The 19,560-nt window shown below is 54.7% G+C and overlaps 1 protein-coding gene across 1 annotated transcript; it reads right to left on the bottom strand.

Annotated features, from left to right (window-relative positions):
• Positions 1-1,117: 1,117 nt before the first annotated feature.
• On the bottom strand, positions 1,118-18,698 carry PHYSODRAFT_249180 (hypothetical protein; the record flags this gene model as incomplete). The annotated part of the gene is made up of 3 exons (XM_009537043.1): positions 1,118-2,512; positions 2,636-2,682; positions 18,683-18,698. Coding segments are annotated over 3 exons (1,458 nt in total), but the record flags the coding sequence as incomplete, so codon positions are not given.
• Positions 18,699-19,560: the final 862 nt, after the last annotated feature.

Raw genomic sequence — 19,560 nt, 5'->3', positions numbered from 1 at the left:
TCAGTCACGCGTTGAACCTGTTTATCGTGCTGCGTATCCAAGCAGGGTTCATATACCGTTTACGAAGCTGCACAGGATGATTAGTATTTGCATATATTTGAAATGACATGTGTACGTGGTATTGGATAAACCTGTTGAAGGCGATTGTGGATGATGTAATTTGACAGTTTTTTCTAGTGGCACATCTCCATGTAGACGAAAAGAGACGGGGCTCAAAAACTGCAAACGAATGCATGAGCATTCATCAAACACCGGACAACAACTGGGCCCACCCTGCCTCAACTTGACAAGATGGGGGAGCAAAGCAGCAACCAAGCCAAGGCACCGTAGTCATCAAAAATTATTGCGTTTAGTGAACGCTGCGGGGTTTGCGCTTGGAACTTATCGGATCATCTGCGTGCAGACTACCCATGGTATTAAAATACATATACTTAGTGATTTCCAAGATACTTTTGTAGACCTCCACATGGAAAACATTGGCAATGACATATTGCTGCTGTCAATGCGGACCGTCGAGACGGCCGTGCAGCGGAATCAGCAAGCTTGGATGAGGCTGGCCGCACTTTGGTCGAGGGTACCAATACCCCGTTGCTTGATTCATCCAACTGCCACGTTTGCATGCGTCAACTACGGTACCGTAGGAGATTAAAATCCGAGCGCCGGCCGCACGAAAAATCTTCTGGTGGCTGTTTAATCACGAAGAGACCTGGATCACGCCAGCGTCTGCGTTGCATATCCGCGGCTACGCTAGCTTTTCGTTGACAACTCGAGCGTCCTCGCCAGTGCGCGGCTGCCGTTCGAGCTTAGCTTGCGTCACTTGGTTTTCATGTAGTGCTACTATTGCTGATGGCTGTGGTGGCATCGATAGCATCATTGGATGTAGGTTACTGCGTGCACTTGGTGCAGCTAGAGAAGTTTGCGTCACGCGAGCTGAAGTGGAACGCTTCAGCTGCCATAACCTGGCTCTTTGGTGTAATCGCTTCGTTTTCGAAGTTGCCTGGCATTGTTGGAGAACAAAAGCCCACTGTAGCTGCAGCAAGAAACACTTAACCTAAGTTTTATACTCACTCAATATATTTTCTCGTGTTTGATAGCCACCGGAATACTCTTTTTGGCCTTACTTAGTGGCCGCGACACTCTGGCGCGAGCTCACCGACAGCTTCTCGTCCAGGAGGTCCTGTACCTCGTTACCGAGGTGGTCGAGCTCAGGTGAAGAGGACATGCCCATGTTCATCTTGCGCATGATGATAATGAAGAAGACGAAGTTGATGACGCTCACGGCACCCACCGTGAAGAACATGTTCTCGAGGTGGTCCTCGTTCAGGTTGTCGGACGGAAGCGACTTGGAGAACATGATGGTGAAGACCGAGGTGAGGATGCTGCCCATGGAGCTCATGAACAGGATCACGGCCTGGGCCATGGACTTGAGCGACATCGGCACTGAAGAGTACACGAGGTCGTACGCCGTAACGTTGATCAGGCATTCAGCGAGACCGATGAAGATGTAGTTGGGGATGGCGGCGGCCCACGAGATGTCGTTCATGGGTTGAGAGCTACCTCCATCCAAAATGGGGTCCCCGTTCTCGTCCTGTAGAGCTCCAGCGTTGCGACGGATGACCTCGAAGATGCCGGCCCAGAAGATGCCAACGATGGCGATGACGAGACCGGTTGCGGACTTGCCGAACTGACTGGGAGACTTGCCGGCCCACTTGGAGTACGCCGGGTAGACGATCGAGTCAAGGATCGGAATGACAATGACGATGACGATCGGGTCGAAGACACCGAGCATGGCGCCAGGGATCTGCGAGCTGTCTGGGTCGCTCGTGTCAAGACGCAGGTCGCACTGCTGGGTAATGGACTGGAAATTGGCGTCGGTCTGGTCATACGCACACTGCCAGATAATAGTGAAGGCGGCGTACGGCAGCACGCGCACCAGCTTCTTGTAACCCTCAACGCGCTCGTCGTCGAAGGTGCCACCATGGCTGACCTTTGACGCGTCCAGGAAGGATTGTTCCTGGCCGGAGTACACCCAGCCGATAATGCCGGCAAGCACCAGCACAGCAGCGACGTACGAGAGGATGTTGCCCGTGTTTCCCTTATCAACCGTAAAGGCGGAGATGACGTTGACGATCAGAGCAGCCAGGAAGCTCAGAGTCGCAGACACGAGGATGAAGCCGCTGCGGGTCTGCTTGGCGTTGGCCCAGCCCAGCTTGCACAGCATCGAGATGGAGCGGTCGTTCGGTGGCATGAAGACGTAGCGAGGGTAGCCCACGCACAGCATCGCAATGGCGAACAGCATCACCACGGCGCAGATCATGTACGTGGCGAAGTAGCCGTACTCCGCGGGGATCTGGGCCGAGCCATCCACGCACAGGATCGACAGGTAACCGTACGAAAATCCGGAGCCGAGGTTGATGCAGAAGTAGAAGTACGAGAAGTACGTCTCCTTCTGGTGGACTTCACTCGGGTCATGCGGGTCGAACTGGTCGGCGCCAAGCGTGATGACGTTGGACTTGATGCAACCGGTACCAACACCAATGCCGACGAAGAGACCGATGACGAAGATCGGGTTCACAACAGCCGAGTTGGTCATAATGGACGGGTACGCGGCGATAGCGACGAGGAAGTCACCGACGCAGTACCAAATGCCGAACGTCAAAATCGTGCGGAAGCGGCCCCACCGTTCATCAGCCAGGTAGGCGCCGAACAGCGGGGTCAGGTAGCAGATCGACGTCCAGGTGCTCTTCAATGCGCTGGCGGAGACCAGGCTCCAGCCGATCTCCTGCATAAAGTTCTTGAGACCTTGGCTGATACCGTAGTAGCTGAGACGCTCGGCCAGCTCCATCATGAGGATGAAGAGGCAGACTTGGAACAGGACGCTCTTGTACTTGCGTGGACGCGCCTCCCACACGGTCTGCACGGTCTCGTAGGGCACCGCGGGCGAGCCCATGGGCGACTTGATGGCGACTCCCATGGCGGTCTCTTGAGTTCCTTGTCGAAGTGCGCGCTTGAGGTCCGATTGAGAAATGAGCTTCCCTTTCGACTGGGGACGCCCCGGCCGGAGGAGCGAGCTGCGCCGGGCTCAGCACGCCTGCGAAAACGAGGTTGCATACTAGACGAGAGAATAGACAATCAAGATTTGCAAAAACTAGTCGCAGACCGATCACGAAAACAAACGGCTCTGTCACGGCAACAAGGATTCGTTGACAGACCGCTGTGCTCGGCGTTGGTTCCAATGTACCGGAGCCACGAGCCTATTCCGGCAAAACGCAAAGCGCCCCCTGGGGAAATGACCATTAGCTTCGTATCCATATCCCCGGAGGAGGCGTAATCGACTTGATCGCTGCCACCAACTTAATTGCTTTAATACATGCTGCACTCTATGCGCTTTTCATGAGCCTGCGCTTTGTTGAACTCCACCCGTCACTGGGGCTGGTGGTGGTGTGCAGTTCACCGTTGCAAATGCTGTAAGTACATTGATTTTGTTGCACTGAAAGCCTTTAGCATTTCCGAGCAGCAATAACTAAGGAGCTGGCAACCGATGGAAGATCGCAACGAAATTTCGTCTACAAATTCGTTTGCAGTTTGGCACATCCCCTCGATAACGCGAGCTTACAGACTACCATTTAGTTTGCAGATATTATAACGCGAGAGCTTGTAGACGAATTCGGCGGAAGGGGATGAGCCCACTCTAGCTTGGCTAGATGAAAATGAACGCAGTACAGTTGTGTACTATGTTTTATCAACAGGAAGAACAAAATGCAACTGTTTCCTTCTCGCCGACGCCTTCGTGGTTCTATTTCTTAATGTAGAACTGCTTGAGCATCTGTAGAAACAAAATATTGCACAGTTTTCAGTCAGAACTAGAGCATCATACATCATACACGGGATCCCATACAAAATTCTCGTACCTCCTCCTCAAGCGGGTGCACCTCTCCTGTGATCGCAAGGCAGTGCAGTGGAGCGCCGAAGTCGGCGGTCAGCAGCTCCTCCATGGTTCCGGCGATGATGGTCTGGTCCTTCTGGCCGAGGCGCGCCATGCCCACGCAGATGGTGTCCTTGGAGTAGGCTCCCTCCTGGCGCTTCTCCTCGATCTCGATGAGCTGCTCGATGGCCTGGTTCACCGTCATGAAGCGGGGCGGCAGGTACACGATGCGACCGCGGCACATGGCCTCGAAGTCGGGCTCCTTGACCTTGATGTCCAGCAGACACAGCGTGTGCATGCCGCCGCGGCGGTTGTACTGGATCTTCTCGTAGAAGCTGTCGGGGCGCCACTCCTCGCGGAAGAACGGGATGGACACGGTCTGGCCGAACGAGTAGAGCTGCAGGCCGCAGGAGCCGGCCGCGCCCATGACGGAGGCATTGTGGATCACCTCCACCTTGATGTCCAGCTCCTTGGCGCGCAGGATCAGGTCCGAGTGGGTCGTGGCGCACAGCGGGTCGCCCACCACGAGGAACGCGACGTCGTCGTCCTTGGCGTCGGCGAAGATCTGGTCGGCGCCGGTCTCGACGCAGTCGCGGTCGGCCAGGATCACCTCGCGGCCGTAGAATTCTCCCTGCCGTAGGTAGAGTAGAGTGAGAGTAGAGCGTTAGTGGTCAAAGAGTTATTGGTGTAGGGTGGGTGGGTATTATTCGGAGCAGATGCACGCACCAGCTTGTCCAGCTCCACGCCCAGCACCGACGTGTAGTTCTCCAGGAAGACCTTCTTGGACTTCTTGATGGCGTTCAGGCCGCGCAGCGTCACGTCCTGCTCGTCGCCGAGGCCCAGTCCAACCACGTAGAGCACCATGATGTCGCGACACTTCTCGCTGCCACTCAATCGAAATGACAGGGCTGTGTGCGCCACACAAATAATAGGGTTACGTGAAATGTTGGGTATTGTGATATTCTCTGCTTCAGTTTAGAGCTGGAGAAACCTACCTTCTTCATACTGTATCGCCACAAGAATGTCGCCCTAGAGCGACAGCTTACGCTTACCAACTACATGCACAGTCGCTGTACTGGTGCTAAGTACATGTAGTTGCTTTGGGCGAGGGTACAGTACAGTAGTGCCCAAAATTACAATTTTCTGGGCTTCTGTACGTATTGTAACTTTTAGGTTACATTTGGGTTACACGACTCCCCACATCGGGTATTGACTTATGAGGCCGTACAAAGGATACGAGCTGTGGACGAATGCTGCTTGGTGCGGTCGAGTCTATCGCTGCTGTGGCAGACTGTGGTCGGCCTCCATGAGCGGCCCCTCTGATTGAATCCCAACCACTGCGCAAGTACATGCACACAGCGCAACGCGCGAATTGTCGGTTCCGGTATATACGCATGCGGAGGGCGCCACCGTCTCAGCATGCGCCGGCTCAGCCTGAGCCGGTGGCGGCAAGTGGAGACGAAAAGCGCTGCTGCACAGCATTTTGGCCGGCGACTTCAACTCACGACGCTTGGTGATCCTGGCGCCCTTTTTCTCCTTGACATGCATGTCAAATCCGAAAAGAGCGGGACCTGCGGAAACGCCAATGGCAGCACCGACACGCTGCTTGTCATCAGCCTTCGCGTCGCTGAGACTCTCAGCCTGAGAGGCGGACGATCTCCGATCCTGCTCATCGCGCAGCGGCACCGCTCTTTGCAGACGCCCGCGGGCCGCGGGTGCTTGCTCATTGCGGCCGCGGCAGTGCATTCGTGCACTCGGTTCCCATGCGAGCACTGCCGCCGTGGCAACTCGCCACTGGCAAGCCGAGCGCTCGAGTACAGCCACTTCCACCGATATATCGGCGCGTCGTTGCGGCGAGGTCACAAGAAACCGGCCGCCCGCTGCATGGCAAGGGCGACATTATCCATTTAACACGGCGTTGCTGGGACGGCCTTCGGTCGGATCGAGAGCCCGTGGGGAGCTGCACGCAGAGCAAGTGGCCACCATGGCCGAATTTCGACTGCCAAGCCAATGTCAGCGTCGTTGCTTTCGAGTTCGCAGTGACGGTAGAGGTGTTGTAAGAAGACTCTTTTGGAGGAGGCAAAGTCGAGCGACACTTTCGCCGCGGATGTCGTGACACCGATTAACCCGAGCACGCAACGACGCTACGCCCCCAGCACCGCCTTAGCAACGATGAAAGCCTTCGCAACCATGACTGCGGGTCTGGCGTGGCCTGGCCTCTAATGACCTCGCGATGCACTTCCAGCTATGCCGCCGATGGAAGTGAGCCATCGCCGCATCTCAGTTGCGACTCCGACACAGAGGCTCGAACCGAATGCCTCCCGACACTGTGGGCTGACAGTCTCATTCAGAAGCCACTCGTCGACAGATTTCACTCGTCGAACGTAGCATACTCGACCCAAGTCAAAATACAGATACAGTGCATCCCCCTACACTTCAGCCACGTGAGCACATCTCCATTGTCGTCCTGCGCCTGCAAGTGCAGTCGCTCATCCGTTTGCAGGTCTTGGCACCTCCCCATCACCTCGGGGCCCAACATGTCAGCGCCTCGCTCACGCTCGCATCGATGCTAGGTAGGTCGGCCCTCCCTCTGGGGCCCTCCCCACAACGTCGCTCATTCAGCGGGTCATTTCCCGATTTCGTCTGTGCTGCGCAGTGCCTCGACCCAGCAGACCGCCATGGGCGTTACGTCCGCCGCCGTCAAGTCGCCCATGGGCTCGCCCGCGGTGCCCTACGAGACCGTGCAGACCGTGTGGGAGGCGCGTCCACGCAAGTACAAGAGCGTCCTGTTCCAAGTCTGCCTCTTCATCCTCATGATGGAGCTGGCCGAGCGTCTCAGCTACTACGGTATCAGCCAAGGTCTCAAGAACTTTATGCAGGAGATCGGCTGGAGCTTGGTCTCCGCCAGCGCATTGAAGAGTACCTGGACGTCGATCTGCTACCTGACCCCGCTGTTCGGTGCCTACATGGCCGACGAGCGATGGGGCCGGTTCCGTACGATTTTGACGTTTGGTATCTGGTACTGCGTCGGTGACTTCCTCGTCGCCATCGCCGCGTACCACCAACTCGGCTGTTGTGAACCCGATCTTCGTCATCGGTCTCTTCGTCGGCATTGGTGTTGGTACCGGTTGCATCAAGTCCAACGTCATCACGCTTGGTGCTGACCAGTTCGACCCGCACGACCCGAGTGAAGTCCACCAGAAGGAGACGTACTTCTCGTACTTCTACTTTTGCATCAACCTCGGCGCTGGCTTCTCGTACGGTTTCCTGTCGATCCTGTGCGTGGATGGCTCGGCCCAGATCCCCGCGGAGTACGGCTACTTCGCCACGTACATGATCTGTGCCGTGGTGATGCTGTTCGCCATTGCGATGCTGTGCGTGGGCTACCCTCGCTACGTCTTCATGCCACCGAACGACCGCTCCATCTCGATGCTGTGCAAGCTGGGCTGGGCCAACGCCAAGCAGACCCGCAGCGGCTTCATCCTCGTGTCTGCGACTCTGAGCTTCCTGGCTGCTCTGATCGTCAACGTCATCTCCGCCTTTACGGTTGATAAGGGAAACACGGGCAACATCCTCTCGTACGTCGCTGCTGTGCTGGTCCTTGCCGGCATTGTCGGTTGGGTGTACGCCGGCCAGGACCAGTCCTTCCTCGACGTGTCCAAGAGCAGCTTGGGTGGCACCTTTGACGATGAACGCGTTGAGGGTTACAAGAAGCTGGTGCGCGTGCTGCCGTACGCCGCGTTCACTATCATTTGGAACTGCGCCTACGACCAAACGGATGCCAACTTCCAGTCCATCACGCAGCAGTGCGATCTGCGCCTCGACACGAGCGACCCGAACAGCTCGCAGATCCCTGGCGCCATGCTCGGCGTCTTCGACCCGATCGTGATCGTCATCTGCATTCCCATTCTGGACTCGATCGTCTACCCGATGTACACCAAGTGGGCCGGCAAGTCTCCCAGTCAGTTCGGCAAGTCTGCTGTTGGCCTCGTCATCGCCATCGTCGGCATCTTCTGGGCCGGCATCTTCGAGGTCATCCGTCGTAACGCTGGTGCTCTTCAGGACGAGAACGGAGACCCGATCCTGGACGGTGGCAGTTCCGAGCCCATGAACAACATTTCGTGGGCCGCCGCCATTCCCAACTACGTCTTCATCGCTCTTGCGGAGTGTCTGATCAACGTCACGTCCTACGACCTCGTGTACTCGTCGGTGCCGATGTCGCTCAAGTCCATGGCCCAGGCCGTGATCCTATTCATGAGCTCCATGGGCAGCATCCTCACCTCGGTCTTCACCATCATGTTCTCCAAGTCGCTCCCGTCCGACAACCTGAACGAGGACCACCTCGAGAACATGTTCTTCACGGTGGGTGCCGTGAGCGTCATCAACTTCGTGTTCTTCATTATCATCATGCGCAAGATGAACATGGGCATGTCGTCTTCGCCCGAGCTCGACCACCTGGGCAATGAGATCCTCGACGAGAAGCTGTCGGTGGGCTCACACCAGAGCTTCTCCAACGTCAAGTAAACGTCTATCAGAGCTTTAGTCTTTAGTGATTCACTGGAGGTAGCTAGCTAGCTGAGTGTCATGGTAGCAAGTGACCGCGAGTGAATACTAACGTTTCAACACGAAATATAGTGTATCAGCAGCACCCACTTTCGTAGATCTAGCAGTCGTTACGAATAAATTACTCGAAGATAAATCACCAGAACCAAAGAAAGTAAAAAAAATCAACTCACACTATTTACGGTAATTTATCACACGAAATCTATTCAATTTTGTGAAAGATACATAACGTTAACGGTAATTTACGAAAAAATCTTAAGCGAAGGTTATGGCTATGATACTGAAAACTAGTGCACCACTGCTTAGATGTGCAAGAAAAAACATGTATTCGTCGTCAATAACTGGACCAACTACCTCAACCAGCTATCCTTGTGATCAACATGCACAAGAAGCAGGGACATACAGCCCTGCACCCAAGTACAAACGCCAAAGCATGACACCAGGCGAGACTTCATAACAGCCACATCAATCCTTTGCGGCGCTTCTTGAAGCGAAGCTACTTCGAGCTGGCGACGCAGCCGTACACGCCCGTGTCGAGCAGCGAGCAGTAGGCGCCCTCCGGGCAGTCACCGTCAGCAACCTGGGCGACGCACACGTTGTCCGAGTCAATGCAGCCGTCGTGGTCCCAGCCGACAACGCCGATGGTATCCTCGTTGCTGGCACAGCCCTCCCACGGGGTCGACTCCTCGGCGCCGTCCCTGCAGCCGTACACGCCCGTGTCGAGCCACGCGCAGTGGGCGCCGGTGGGGCAGGATCCGAACGTGTTGGCCACGCACACGTTGCCGCTGGCCACGCATCCGTCCGAGCTCCAGCCCTCGACACCAATGCTCTGCTGGCCGCTGGGGCACGACACCTTCTGGTTCTCCTTGTGGTGGTGGTGCTTCTTCGAGCTGGCGACGCAGCCGTACACGCCCGTGTCGAGCAGCGAGCAGTAGGCGCCCTCCGGGCAGTCACCGTCAGCAACCTGGGCGACGCACACGTTGTCCGAGTCAATGCAGCCGTCGTGGTCCCAGCCGACAACGCCGATGGTATCCTCGTTGCTGGCACAGCCCTCCCACGGGGTCGACTCCTCGGCGCCGTCCATACATCCGTACACGCCCGTGTCGAGCCACGCGCAGTGGGCGCCGGTGGGGCAGGATCCGTACGTGTTGGCCACGCAGACATTGCCGGTGTTGACGCATCCGTCCGAGCTCCAGCCGACCACGCCGATAGTCTGCTGGCCCTCACCGCAGCTGGTCTTCGTGTGCACGCGGACGCGGAGACTTGATCCAGCGACGCTGTGGGACGTCACGGCCAGTCCCAGTGAGACGGTGGCAAACAGGAGCTTCGCCGGCAGCATCTTGACTCGACTTGGTCACTTGGTCGACTTGACTTGAAGGCACCGAAGCAAATTCGGGAATGGCGTCCTGCAGTGCAGCGGCGGCAAAGGGAGCCTCTCATGAACAAGATATGCAGGGGCCAGAGGATATCCTCTGCCAACCATTTAAACCCATCGAGCCGCCGCCGTGAAGAGGCGAAGGTGGATCTCCTCGCGACTCTTTGAAAAGATTCCAGGCACCGGCCTGAGTTGAGGCGCCCGCCGGACTGCTCTCGGCGTGCGCCTGAGTTGAACCCAGGTCGGGCCAAGCCTTGGCCGATGGTCTCGCGCCGCTACCGTACCGCGAGTCTCGCGGTACGGTAGCGGCCTGGGTTGCACCCATGTCGAGCGAGCAAACAGGATTAAGCAGTGCACAAATTAATCTTTGCAACACGTGAAGCCAAACTAACTCCGCCGCGACAGCCTAGCGCAGGTGCCTCTCGCCTTTTGACCCCACTTGCTCTTACCCTCCTCCTTTGATCCACGATCTATCTTGGTAATAATAACATTGTTATGGCCCTTTCCAGAGGACTGTCAAGAGAATCAGTTGGGCTTTGGCCAAAGTCAAGAGTCACGAGTAGAATGCGTTACAATGCTGAGCACCACTACAGTCGAAGCTCAGCACATGCAGCGCATGGCTGTGGAGGAGTACAAAGCGTGCTGTCCTCGGGGGGGGGGGGGCAAACGGCCGAAATAATATGTTTTTGTATCTCAAATAATAGTAACAATTATCCTATTAACATTGCTATCACTGCATGTATTGCTTGTTTTAGTTATGTTTTAGTTATTTAATATTGTGAACCGCTTCTATTTTGGTCGTAAACCGATCGATTAGCACCCTGATTTAACTCGATCGATTTACAAATCGATCGCGTCCTGCGAAGCATACGTGAGTGAATGTGCAGATTAGGCGATTGTTTTATGGAAGCCAAGTCGGTATAGCCGCGTCTGGAGCAGAATGCCCACCTTTTACTGGGCAATCGCGCATGCATCCAGACCACGATCGATTTCAGCCCTGATTTGTACTCTGATTAATTAAGTGATTGAGGTCTAATAAGGGATTGCTACAGATGGGCGTTTTGGCCGGTTCTCACAATAGCAATAGTATTGATATTGTTTTATAACGCAGTAATAACATGAGATCCTATGATAAGTAATATATATGCGGAGTATGGGGCGATGGCAGCGGTGGGTGACCCGCGCGCATGTCGGCGACCGGTGGACTCTAGCAGCATGGGGCTCGTCCGCTCGCGGACCATCCTCGGCGACCACCTAATTGCGGAGCTGCGGGCGCGCGTACAGGCGTCGGGCGACGACATGGCGGTGGCGCGTACAGGTCAGTTCCTCAACAAGAAGCTCGGCGCGTTCCAGCACGAGGATCGCCTGCTGCTGCGGCTTGCGGACTCTGCGCGAGTAATTTTACTATTGCAGCGGACCATCGACTCCGTTCTGGGGATGGCCGACCAGTTGGAGACGGAAACGCATGCAACTTGGTTTCTAAATCTGGAATCGAGTGGGTCCACGAAATTGAAAAAGTGCTGGAAGACGACAAACGGATGAGAGTGGAAATGGGCGACGAGCAGCAGCAATTGCAGATTTTGGTCCTGTTAAAGCACCAATTGGATCATTACAGCCACGTGCTGACGGAGAGGGAGCTGGATGTGGTGTCCCGAGTGTTCGACACGGTAGCACGACTTGGGAACGTCATGGTGGGGAGGTTACCTAGTTGGTTCGCGACATCAGAGCTCGAGTGGTTTCGAGCCAAAACAACTGTGGTGGACGGAGGAGAAGAAGCCTGTGAGCGACAGGCGGCAATTTGGGCCAAACTGCACCACCCGAATATCCGCAAGTTTTTCGGCGCGTGCCACGTCGGAAATGCATTTGTGATTCATGAGGGGTGTAGTGAGCTGCCACTTCCGACGCAGAGTGTGCATGCACCGAGGAGAAGAAGGAGAAAAACAAGAGGCGAGCGAGCGTTAGAGAAGATGAGGAGGAGTGGGGCTCGTGCAGTTGGACGACGCAGACGTGGAGGTATTTACTGGGGTGTGCTCTCCGTCTCCAATATGTGCACGATCGTGGGCTCGTACATGAAAAGTTGTCAGTGAAGCATCTACTGTATTCGCAGAGTTCTCGAAAAGGGGTTTTAAGTGGCTTGGGATTGGTGCGACAGCAGGTCAATTTTATGAAGAAAATCACGAAAACACTGCCGGTATATCAGCATCTTCGGACATCCTGGAATTTGGTCTCGCGGTCTTCGAGATTCTGGCGAGAGACCGCGCTGCCAGTTGTGATACATTCGACAGACTTCCTGATGCTCGATCTGACTTCATCAAAAAGATTGAGTGGGAGTTGCTGGAGGGTATGTGTGCTTCTGACGCTGAGATGCGAACAAGTGTAGCGGGCATTGTACATCAAGTGAGTGTGCTGGCAAAGCGTACCCCTCAACCGCAAGTTCCCAGTGCACCGCCAAACGCTTTGGCTGTAATTGAAGACGTTAAAGATTTCAAGATCCAGACGCTGGGGATGACGCTTGAAGCCACGCTAGAGGAAATCGATCGGCTTTGTGGTGAGAAGGAGACTTTCGCCTTTGGGAATATGAGCCGTTCGGTCTACAGTCGACTGACAGATGTTTACGAGCAGCTTAGCTCAGACCCGGTACCAGTGAATCTAACGGAGAGCTTCAGTCTCATTGTGCTCCGGGTTTTTGACATGCTCGACCAGCGTGTATTCGGCGAATCGAGCGTCGTTGCCAGCCTGTGCGCTTCAAGCACGGTCGCAGGGAAGAACTACAGCTTCCACCATGATATCGACATGCTGCTGCGCACTTTCGGCCTGAACAATACGGCGCCTGTTCATAACTGGCAGACAACGTGGAACGCGATGCATCAACACCAAAGGAAAGCGTTGAAAGTATGTCTGGAGAGCCCAGGACATCTTCTAACTCAGCTACCAAATGATGCAGACCGATCAGAGGCGGTAGCGTTGTTACATTTTGAAGCCGGCCAATTCCTTAGCACTGATGACGATAGCCAAGAGCTCCCGTTGTGGCTTATTCCACCGTACCAAGTTCAGTTGGCAAGCATATCGCGGATGGATCTTTTGGGACTGTGTACGAAGGCGAGTGGCTCGATACAGATGTGGTGGTGAAGCAAGTCCTCTTGGACCAGGCGCAGCAGGAGAACCGAGAGCAATTTCGTCGTGAAGCAGAGCTGTGGTTCTCGCTCAACCACCCGAACCTGATAAAGCTCTACGGTGCGTATCACCAGGGTCAGCCGTTCTTCGTATGCGAACCAGCGAGACACGGAACGCTTGCGTCTTATATCAAGGGAGAGAGTCGTCGCACTATCTGGTTAGCTATTGGCGACGCTGCTCGGTCTGCAGCATTTTCACGACCATGACATCGTACACGGCGATATCAAGGGCAACAACATCCTGGTTTGTGACAGCATCGATGGGTTGCCTACTGCCAAGTAGGCCGATTTCGGTTTGAGTATCCTTGCTAACTGCTCGACAGCTCCAGCCGACGATGAGAAACGGTGCGTTGGGAGCGTATCGTTGGAAAGCACCGGAGTGTTTGCAAGGAGTTCGCCCAACGTTCGCGTCCGATATTTATTCTCTTGGTATGTGCATTATCGAAGCCATCACTGGGGAGTATCCGTGGGGGAACGCGATCCCAGACTCGGTCGTAGTGCGCAACGTGGTGGGGATGCAGTCACTCCCATCTCGCCCCGCCTGCTTCGCCGACGATGAGGGGCGGCTGGTGACTCGAATGTGTCGTTACGAGCCGCACCGCCGAATTCCGATCGGAGCTGTGATCAATTGTGCGTTCAACCTCGCAGCATGCTCTGTGACGACCGAGCTTTTCGATGAACAAAAAGGATAATTACGTAGAAGTAGCCCGTGGACTTCAGGACGGCAGTTAAAGCACATTGCCCGACTTGCGCGAGCGAGATGAAGCTGAGCGGGGAGAGAAGAAAAAAGGCACTGAAAGTTCGGCGCCCGTCCAAGTTGCTAATATCACCGCTTGACAGTGTCAAGTTGACAAAAAAGTTGATACTTTTTTGAAAAATAAATAAATTTTGAAACCGTAGTTTTAAAATACGGTACGGTAAGTAATGTATCCTAGTGATGACCTTCACTTTCACGTTGAAGAAGCAGGAAGCATGAAGCCAAGCAAGCGTCCAGCTCCATGCGCGTCTCCGCCGGCCAAGACGCCGCCCAAGCGCCGGCGCTCGAGCAACAAGGCCGACTTCCTACCCCTGCTGCATTCCCGCTTCCCGGACGTCGACGAGCAGCTCACGCAGGCGCACGCCAGCGTGCTGGAGCAGCTCCTAGCCGACAACGCTCCAGCTCGGCCCGAACCTTTTGAGCAGTGGCTACTGGGCCAGCTCTTGCTCCAGCCCGCCTTGGCCAACTGGAGAGCGCTCTCTCACTGCCCTGGCGCCTATGGCCTGCTGCAGCTGCACTTGGATCGCGTGTGCTGGGACCAAGTCGTGCTCTGCTCGGAGCTCGAGGACGATTTCGCGTCCCACTTGTCGCTCTTCGGAGCTGACCGCAGCCAGGTCAGCCGCTACAAAGCGGCCCTGCCCTTCCTGTGGCGCCACCCGCTATGTGTGGACTGGACGGAGGTCGTCGCACACAGTTGGGCTCAGCCCTTGCTGGAGAGCAACCTGCAGTGCGTGGACTGGGAGCGCCTCTGTCGACAGAGCTGGGCACTCGAGTTCCTCAGTGCACACCTGGACCGAGTGGATTGGTGCGTGCTATCCGGCCGCAAATGGGCCTTCGAGCTGGTCAAGCAGCACCTGGACAAATCAGACTGGCGCAAACTGTCGAGTCACGACTGGGCCATGGACGTGCTCAAGGCAAACCCGAACAGAGTGTGGTGGAGCGTCGTGTCGGAGCAGGCCTGGGCCGTGCCGCTGCTGGAGATGTACCCTGGCCGTGTGTTGTGGAAGCAGACGTCGTGGTACAAGTTCTCCTACCCGTTGGTGGAGAAGTTTCCTGATCGAGCGGACTGGGAGCGCCTCTCGACGTTTGAATGGGCCATCCCGTTGATGAGAAATTCCCGACCCATGCAAAGTGGAAAGTGGTTGCTCGGCAGCCGTGGGCAAAGCAGTTGGCGGAGAGATGCCCCGACGTAGTCGATTGGGGGGCATTTTCGTCCTGCTCGTGGGCATTTAAGTACTTGAAGGAAAGACCGGACCAAGTCGATTGGTTCGCGTTGTCCTGGAAACGGTGGGCGCTCCCCATGCTACAAAAGTATCCGGACCGAATCGTCTGGAGTGAGCTCCTTCGGCAAGGTCCATGGATACTGCCGTTGATTAGGAAGTACCCCGAGCGTGTCAACTGGAGCCTCATGTCTAAGAATGTGTGGGCGCTCCATTTGGTGCTAGAGCACGTAGAACCGGTGGAAGGATTCGTGGCCAACTTGAACTGGAAGGAGCTGTCGTGCGACAAACAGGCGTTGCCGCTCCTCAAGAAGCTCCCAGAGCGAGCGAACTGGGATATCTTATCAACCCAGAAGTGGGCTTTGCCACTGCTGCGCCAGCACCCCGATCGTGTGAATTGGGCTGCGGTTGTTAGCCATGGACCTGGGCACTGCCACTTTTGGAGAAGTTTCCCAAAAAAGCGAACTGGAAACAAGCGTCCAGGTATGGATGGGCGCTTCCACTCGTCCTGGAAAACATCGACCGACTGGGAACTACACCGGATGCATTTCTCAACGGTCTCGACTGGAGCGCGCTGTCGCGCCAGCAGGACGCTATCCAGCTTCTCAAGCAATTCCCTGAACGAGCAGACTGGCCGATTCTTTCTCAATTCCAGTGGGCGCGTGACTTGATCTTGACGCACAAGGAGAAAGCTGACTGGGGTGTGCTCAGTGAGCAGTCTTGGGCCATCTCACTGCTGGAGCAACACCCTTCGCGTATCGTTTGGAAACGTACATTAAGAATGCACTGGTCACAGTCGTTTATAACGAGACACTTCGACGAAGTGGACTGGTATGATATCGCAAAGACGACGGCTATCCTGAGGAATCGTCGATCTCGTTGGGTTTTCGAGTACGTGCGCCAGTGTGGGGACCGTCAGCTGCACCATCAGTTCCTGTTTTACATGGTGCCAAACCACCTGAATCTTCGCTACCCGTACATTCGCTTCAAGGAGCGACGAGGCAACTGGCTTCGAAAAGAGCTCGCAGAGTTCATTTACCACCCTTCGCGGGTCGAAAGGTGGATGGAACGAAACCCTGGCTGTGGCATCGAGGAGATGTAAGCTCGTTTCTGGAGCGGAAGTGGTGTGATCGAGAAACTGCTAAGTTTACCACGTTAGCAGACCGCGTTTCATAAGCTGGATTCATCGCGAGTAATTGGCATCAAGTTTAGTGTTTCCTCACGAGTACTTTTCGTTTGCCGGTTGGTGATTGATTGCCTTACAACTGCTGCAGTCGCGTTAAAAAACTTATGAGAATACTTGGAGATGAGTATATTGAACCTTAGCGTCAATAACGGGGTTTGATCGTCTCGTTGATCGTTACACGTAAACGAATCTCGAGTTACTTAGTCTAGTTGGCCTGGCCCGAGCAAGCGTCGTCCGAGGCCTTGGTGATGTGCTTCTCCGGGTTGTTGCAGCTGGCCACGCCAAGGAAGCACGAGTTGCTGTACGTGACGCCGTCCGAACCGCACACGGGCTGGTATACATCAGGGCAGACCTGGGGGCAGTTGGAAGCGGCGCTACCAGAGCTGCTGGTAGAGGCACCCTCCTTCTTGAGGTACTCAGCCCAAGCCTTGTTGAACTGGGCGTTCTGGCCGTAACCGGGCATGCCAGGACGCAGAGCGGGGCCCAGGCCAACAAGGTGGGCGGGGTCCATGGTCGGCAGCGACTTGGGGTCGACGGTGTTGTAGTTGTCGGAAGATCCGGCCAGCTCCTCCATGCCCTGCTTGATCTTGGGGTTGTTACCAGGCGTCATAGGGCCAAGACCCGTGAGAAGGGCAGGGTCGATCGTCTTCGGGTCCTTAGGGAGGTTGAACGACGTGGTGGTAGACTCGAGGGCGCGGCCCTGCTTGCCCTCCTTCTCGAGGTACTCAGCCCAAGCCTTGTTGAACTGGGCGTTCTGGCCGTAACCGGGCATGCCAGGACGCAGAGCGGGGCCCAGGCCAACAAGGTGGGCGGGGTCCATGGTCGGCAGCGACTTGGGGTCGACGGTGTAGTAGTTGCTCGAGCCAGCACCGGCCAGCTCCTCCATGGCCTTCTTGATCTTGGGGTTGTTGCCGGCAGGCACGGCAGGGCCCAGGCCAGCGATCGTGGCGGGGTCCACGTGAGTGAGCGTCGACGTATCCACGGTTTGCATCTTGGAGTCGTCGGCGGAGGCGCCGGCAACGGCAACGGCGGCCAGCACAAGACCAGTGGTGAACTTCATTTAAATAAAACGCTGCGATTCGCGTATACCGGGCGTGGAGTGCGCTGTTCTACGCAAAATGGAGAATGCCTCCGATGAGTTTGGTGTTTGCAGCAGACTCGCTCCCCATCCGGGGCCCGCAGCAACACGGAGGCGTAAATGGACGGTGTTCATTGAACTCGAATGCGCCCTATCCACTTGGTTATCCTGAGGATTGTCGCGGCTGTGGGCTTGGAGAGTTTATGCGGATCAAGAATAATCGCAAGCCGCTTCTCGTACACTCCATGGACACCACCAAAAGTGGCTGTAACTTCGTCAATTTTTATCGTTTTAAGGTGCGGTTTGGACTAGAGTTGCAGAACACGCTGATAAAGATCTGCACGTTGCTAACACGCGCGCTTTTGCGCTTCTTCAGGTAGCTCACATACAAATCACTGGTTCTGCCCAGGTGACAAAACTTATGGACAGCTAATCGCTATACAAAATCCTATATTAACCAAAACCCCTTACAAATGATACGACTTGGACTTTGTATGGGGCGACAAAGGAACCAGCCTCACGGCGATACTCGCGACGTTAGACAAAGATCTGATGGCATTATCGTGTACTAGAAGGTGTGTTTAGTAACCTGTAATAAATACATCGACCATCGCACAAAACTGAGCAAGTAGTAAGCGACTGAAATTTCGAGTGGTGGCTACCATGTATTATCTGATGATTTGCGAGGCACGTTTAGTTGCATCCTAGTTAGTGCCAATTTGTAGCTCTGTATGCTGCTATCTCTTGGATATACGATTGTCTTCTCCATTCTAAACTGTTGGTCGATGATATATGGCTCAATACTAAGGTAGAGTGGAGAAATCATGGGTTCCTTTGTCCATAAGTTTTGTCACCTGGGCAGAACCAGTGATTTGTATGTGAGCTACCTGAAGAAGCGCAAAAGCGCGCGTGTTAGCAACGTGCAGATCTTTATCAGCGTGTTCTGCAACTCTAGTCCAAACCGCACCTTAAAACGATAAAAATTGACGAAGTTACAGCCACTTTTGGTGGTGTCCATATCTTTTTGTCGTGGAGTGTACAATTGTTACCCTCCATTAGATCATGTGGACGGGCCAGATTGCACCGAAGCGGCAACTTGCTGCCAACAAGCACGTCGAACAGAAAAACCAAGTCGCTGGAAGTTACAGTAATTTGAGTTTTCACACGCGTGGCGATAGTCACTGTGGTTGGTATGTACGAACATACGAATGAGCGCACACCATTCGAAGCAATTTGCACCTTACTGTCAACAAAACTCCATGCATTACCGAACGCCAAGTGTGCTGCATGTAACACCGCATGCTTGGGACACATCGGGAGGATATACATTGAGCCGGGACGGTCTGCTCGTTCTTCGATGCAGCTTCGCGTTTTGCCAACACCATGTGGCGGTTTGCAACCCTACGATTTCTCGTCGGCCAGGGTTTTCTTGAGAATTCTCTTATCCCAGCAGCGCCCCCAAAGAGATTGAGCCTCAATCCTTAATTTGAGGATACGAATCTGCCACTTCTGACTTCCTGACTAATTTTTTTGGCTTGGTCTAACGCACGTGTGCTCGCAGTCGGTCATCCGCACTACACATGTACTTAAGTAAACGCATACACGCAGATGCGAGTAGTCAAGTCGAACCATTAAGGGGGCTACCATGATCAGAGGATGCACAGTACGAAGCTTGCAGGTATAATAACAACTCATTCGATGGTGAAACTCTTGAGTATTTCTCTTAGTTTGGGTCGCATTTAAAAAAAAAGTCACGGTATTTTACCCTTTGAGGACTTCGATATTTTTTATTGCAGAATAATTTATCGAGCTTGTGTTTATTGTGGCTTTCATCCGTTTTGGCAAATCGCGTGGTCCAAGATCCGATATATCGGGTCCGATTTGCTGGAGGGCTCCGAAATAGCAGGAAGGGCTGAGGGAAGCAAACTATATCTGGTCCGGTTTGCGTCGGGGGGCTGCGAGTTGCGAAGCAGGGGCCAGAAATTCCGCTTTTCGCCGGCAAAAGGGACCGCCGCGAAAACATGTCTGGGGCCCTCTCAGATCGGCGTGGCACGAAGTTGTAGCGGCCGTAAATGATCACACAGGTGATTTAGCTGGCCATAGTGCTATGAAGTGGCTATATACAGTGTACTATTGTCCCCAATGTCTTGCACTTCTAATGCGTCATGAGAGGTGGGGAGGTATGGCCAACTTGGAATGCCTCCCCTCTGAGCCTTATGCTACTAACTCAGGTCAGATATAGCTAAATTGGACTAACCGATCATGTAGGAGCTCCATTTTATA

Source organism: Phytophthora sojae, assembly GCF_000149755.1.
Source record: "Phytophthora sojae unplaced genomic scaffold PHYSOscaffold_10, whole genome shotgun sequence".
NCBI classification, from domain to species: domain Eukaryota; phylum Oomycota; class Peronosporomycetes; order Peronosporales; family Peronosporaceae; genus Phytophthora; species Phytophthora sojae.
This window is presented reverse-complemented; position numbering and strand designations above follow the sequence as displayed.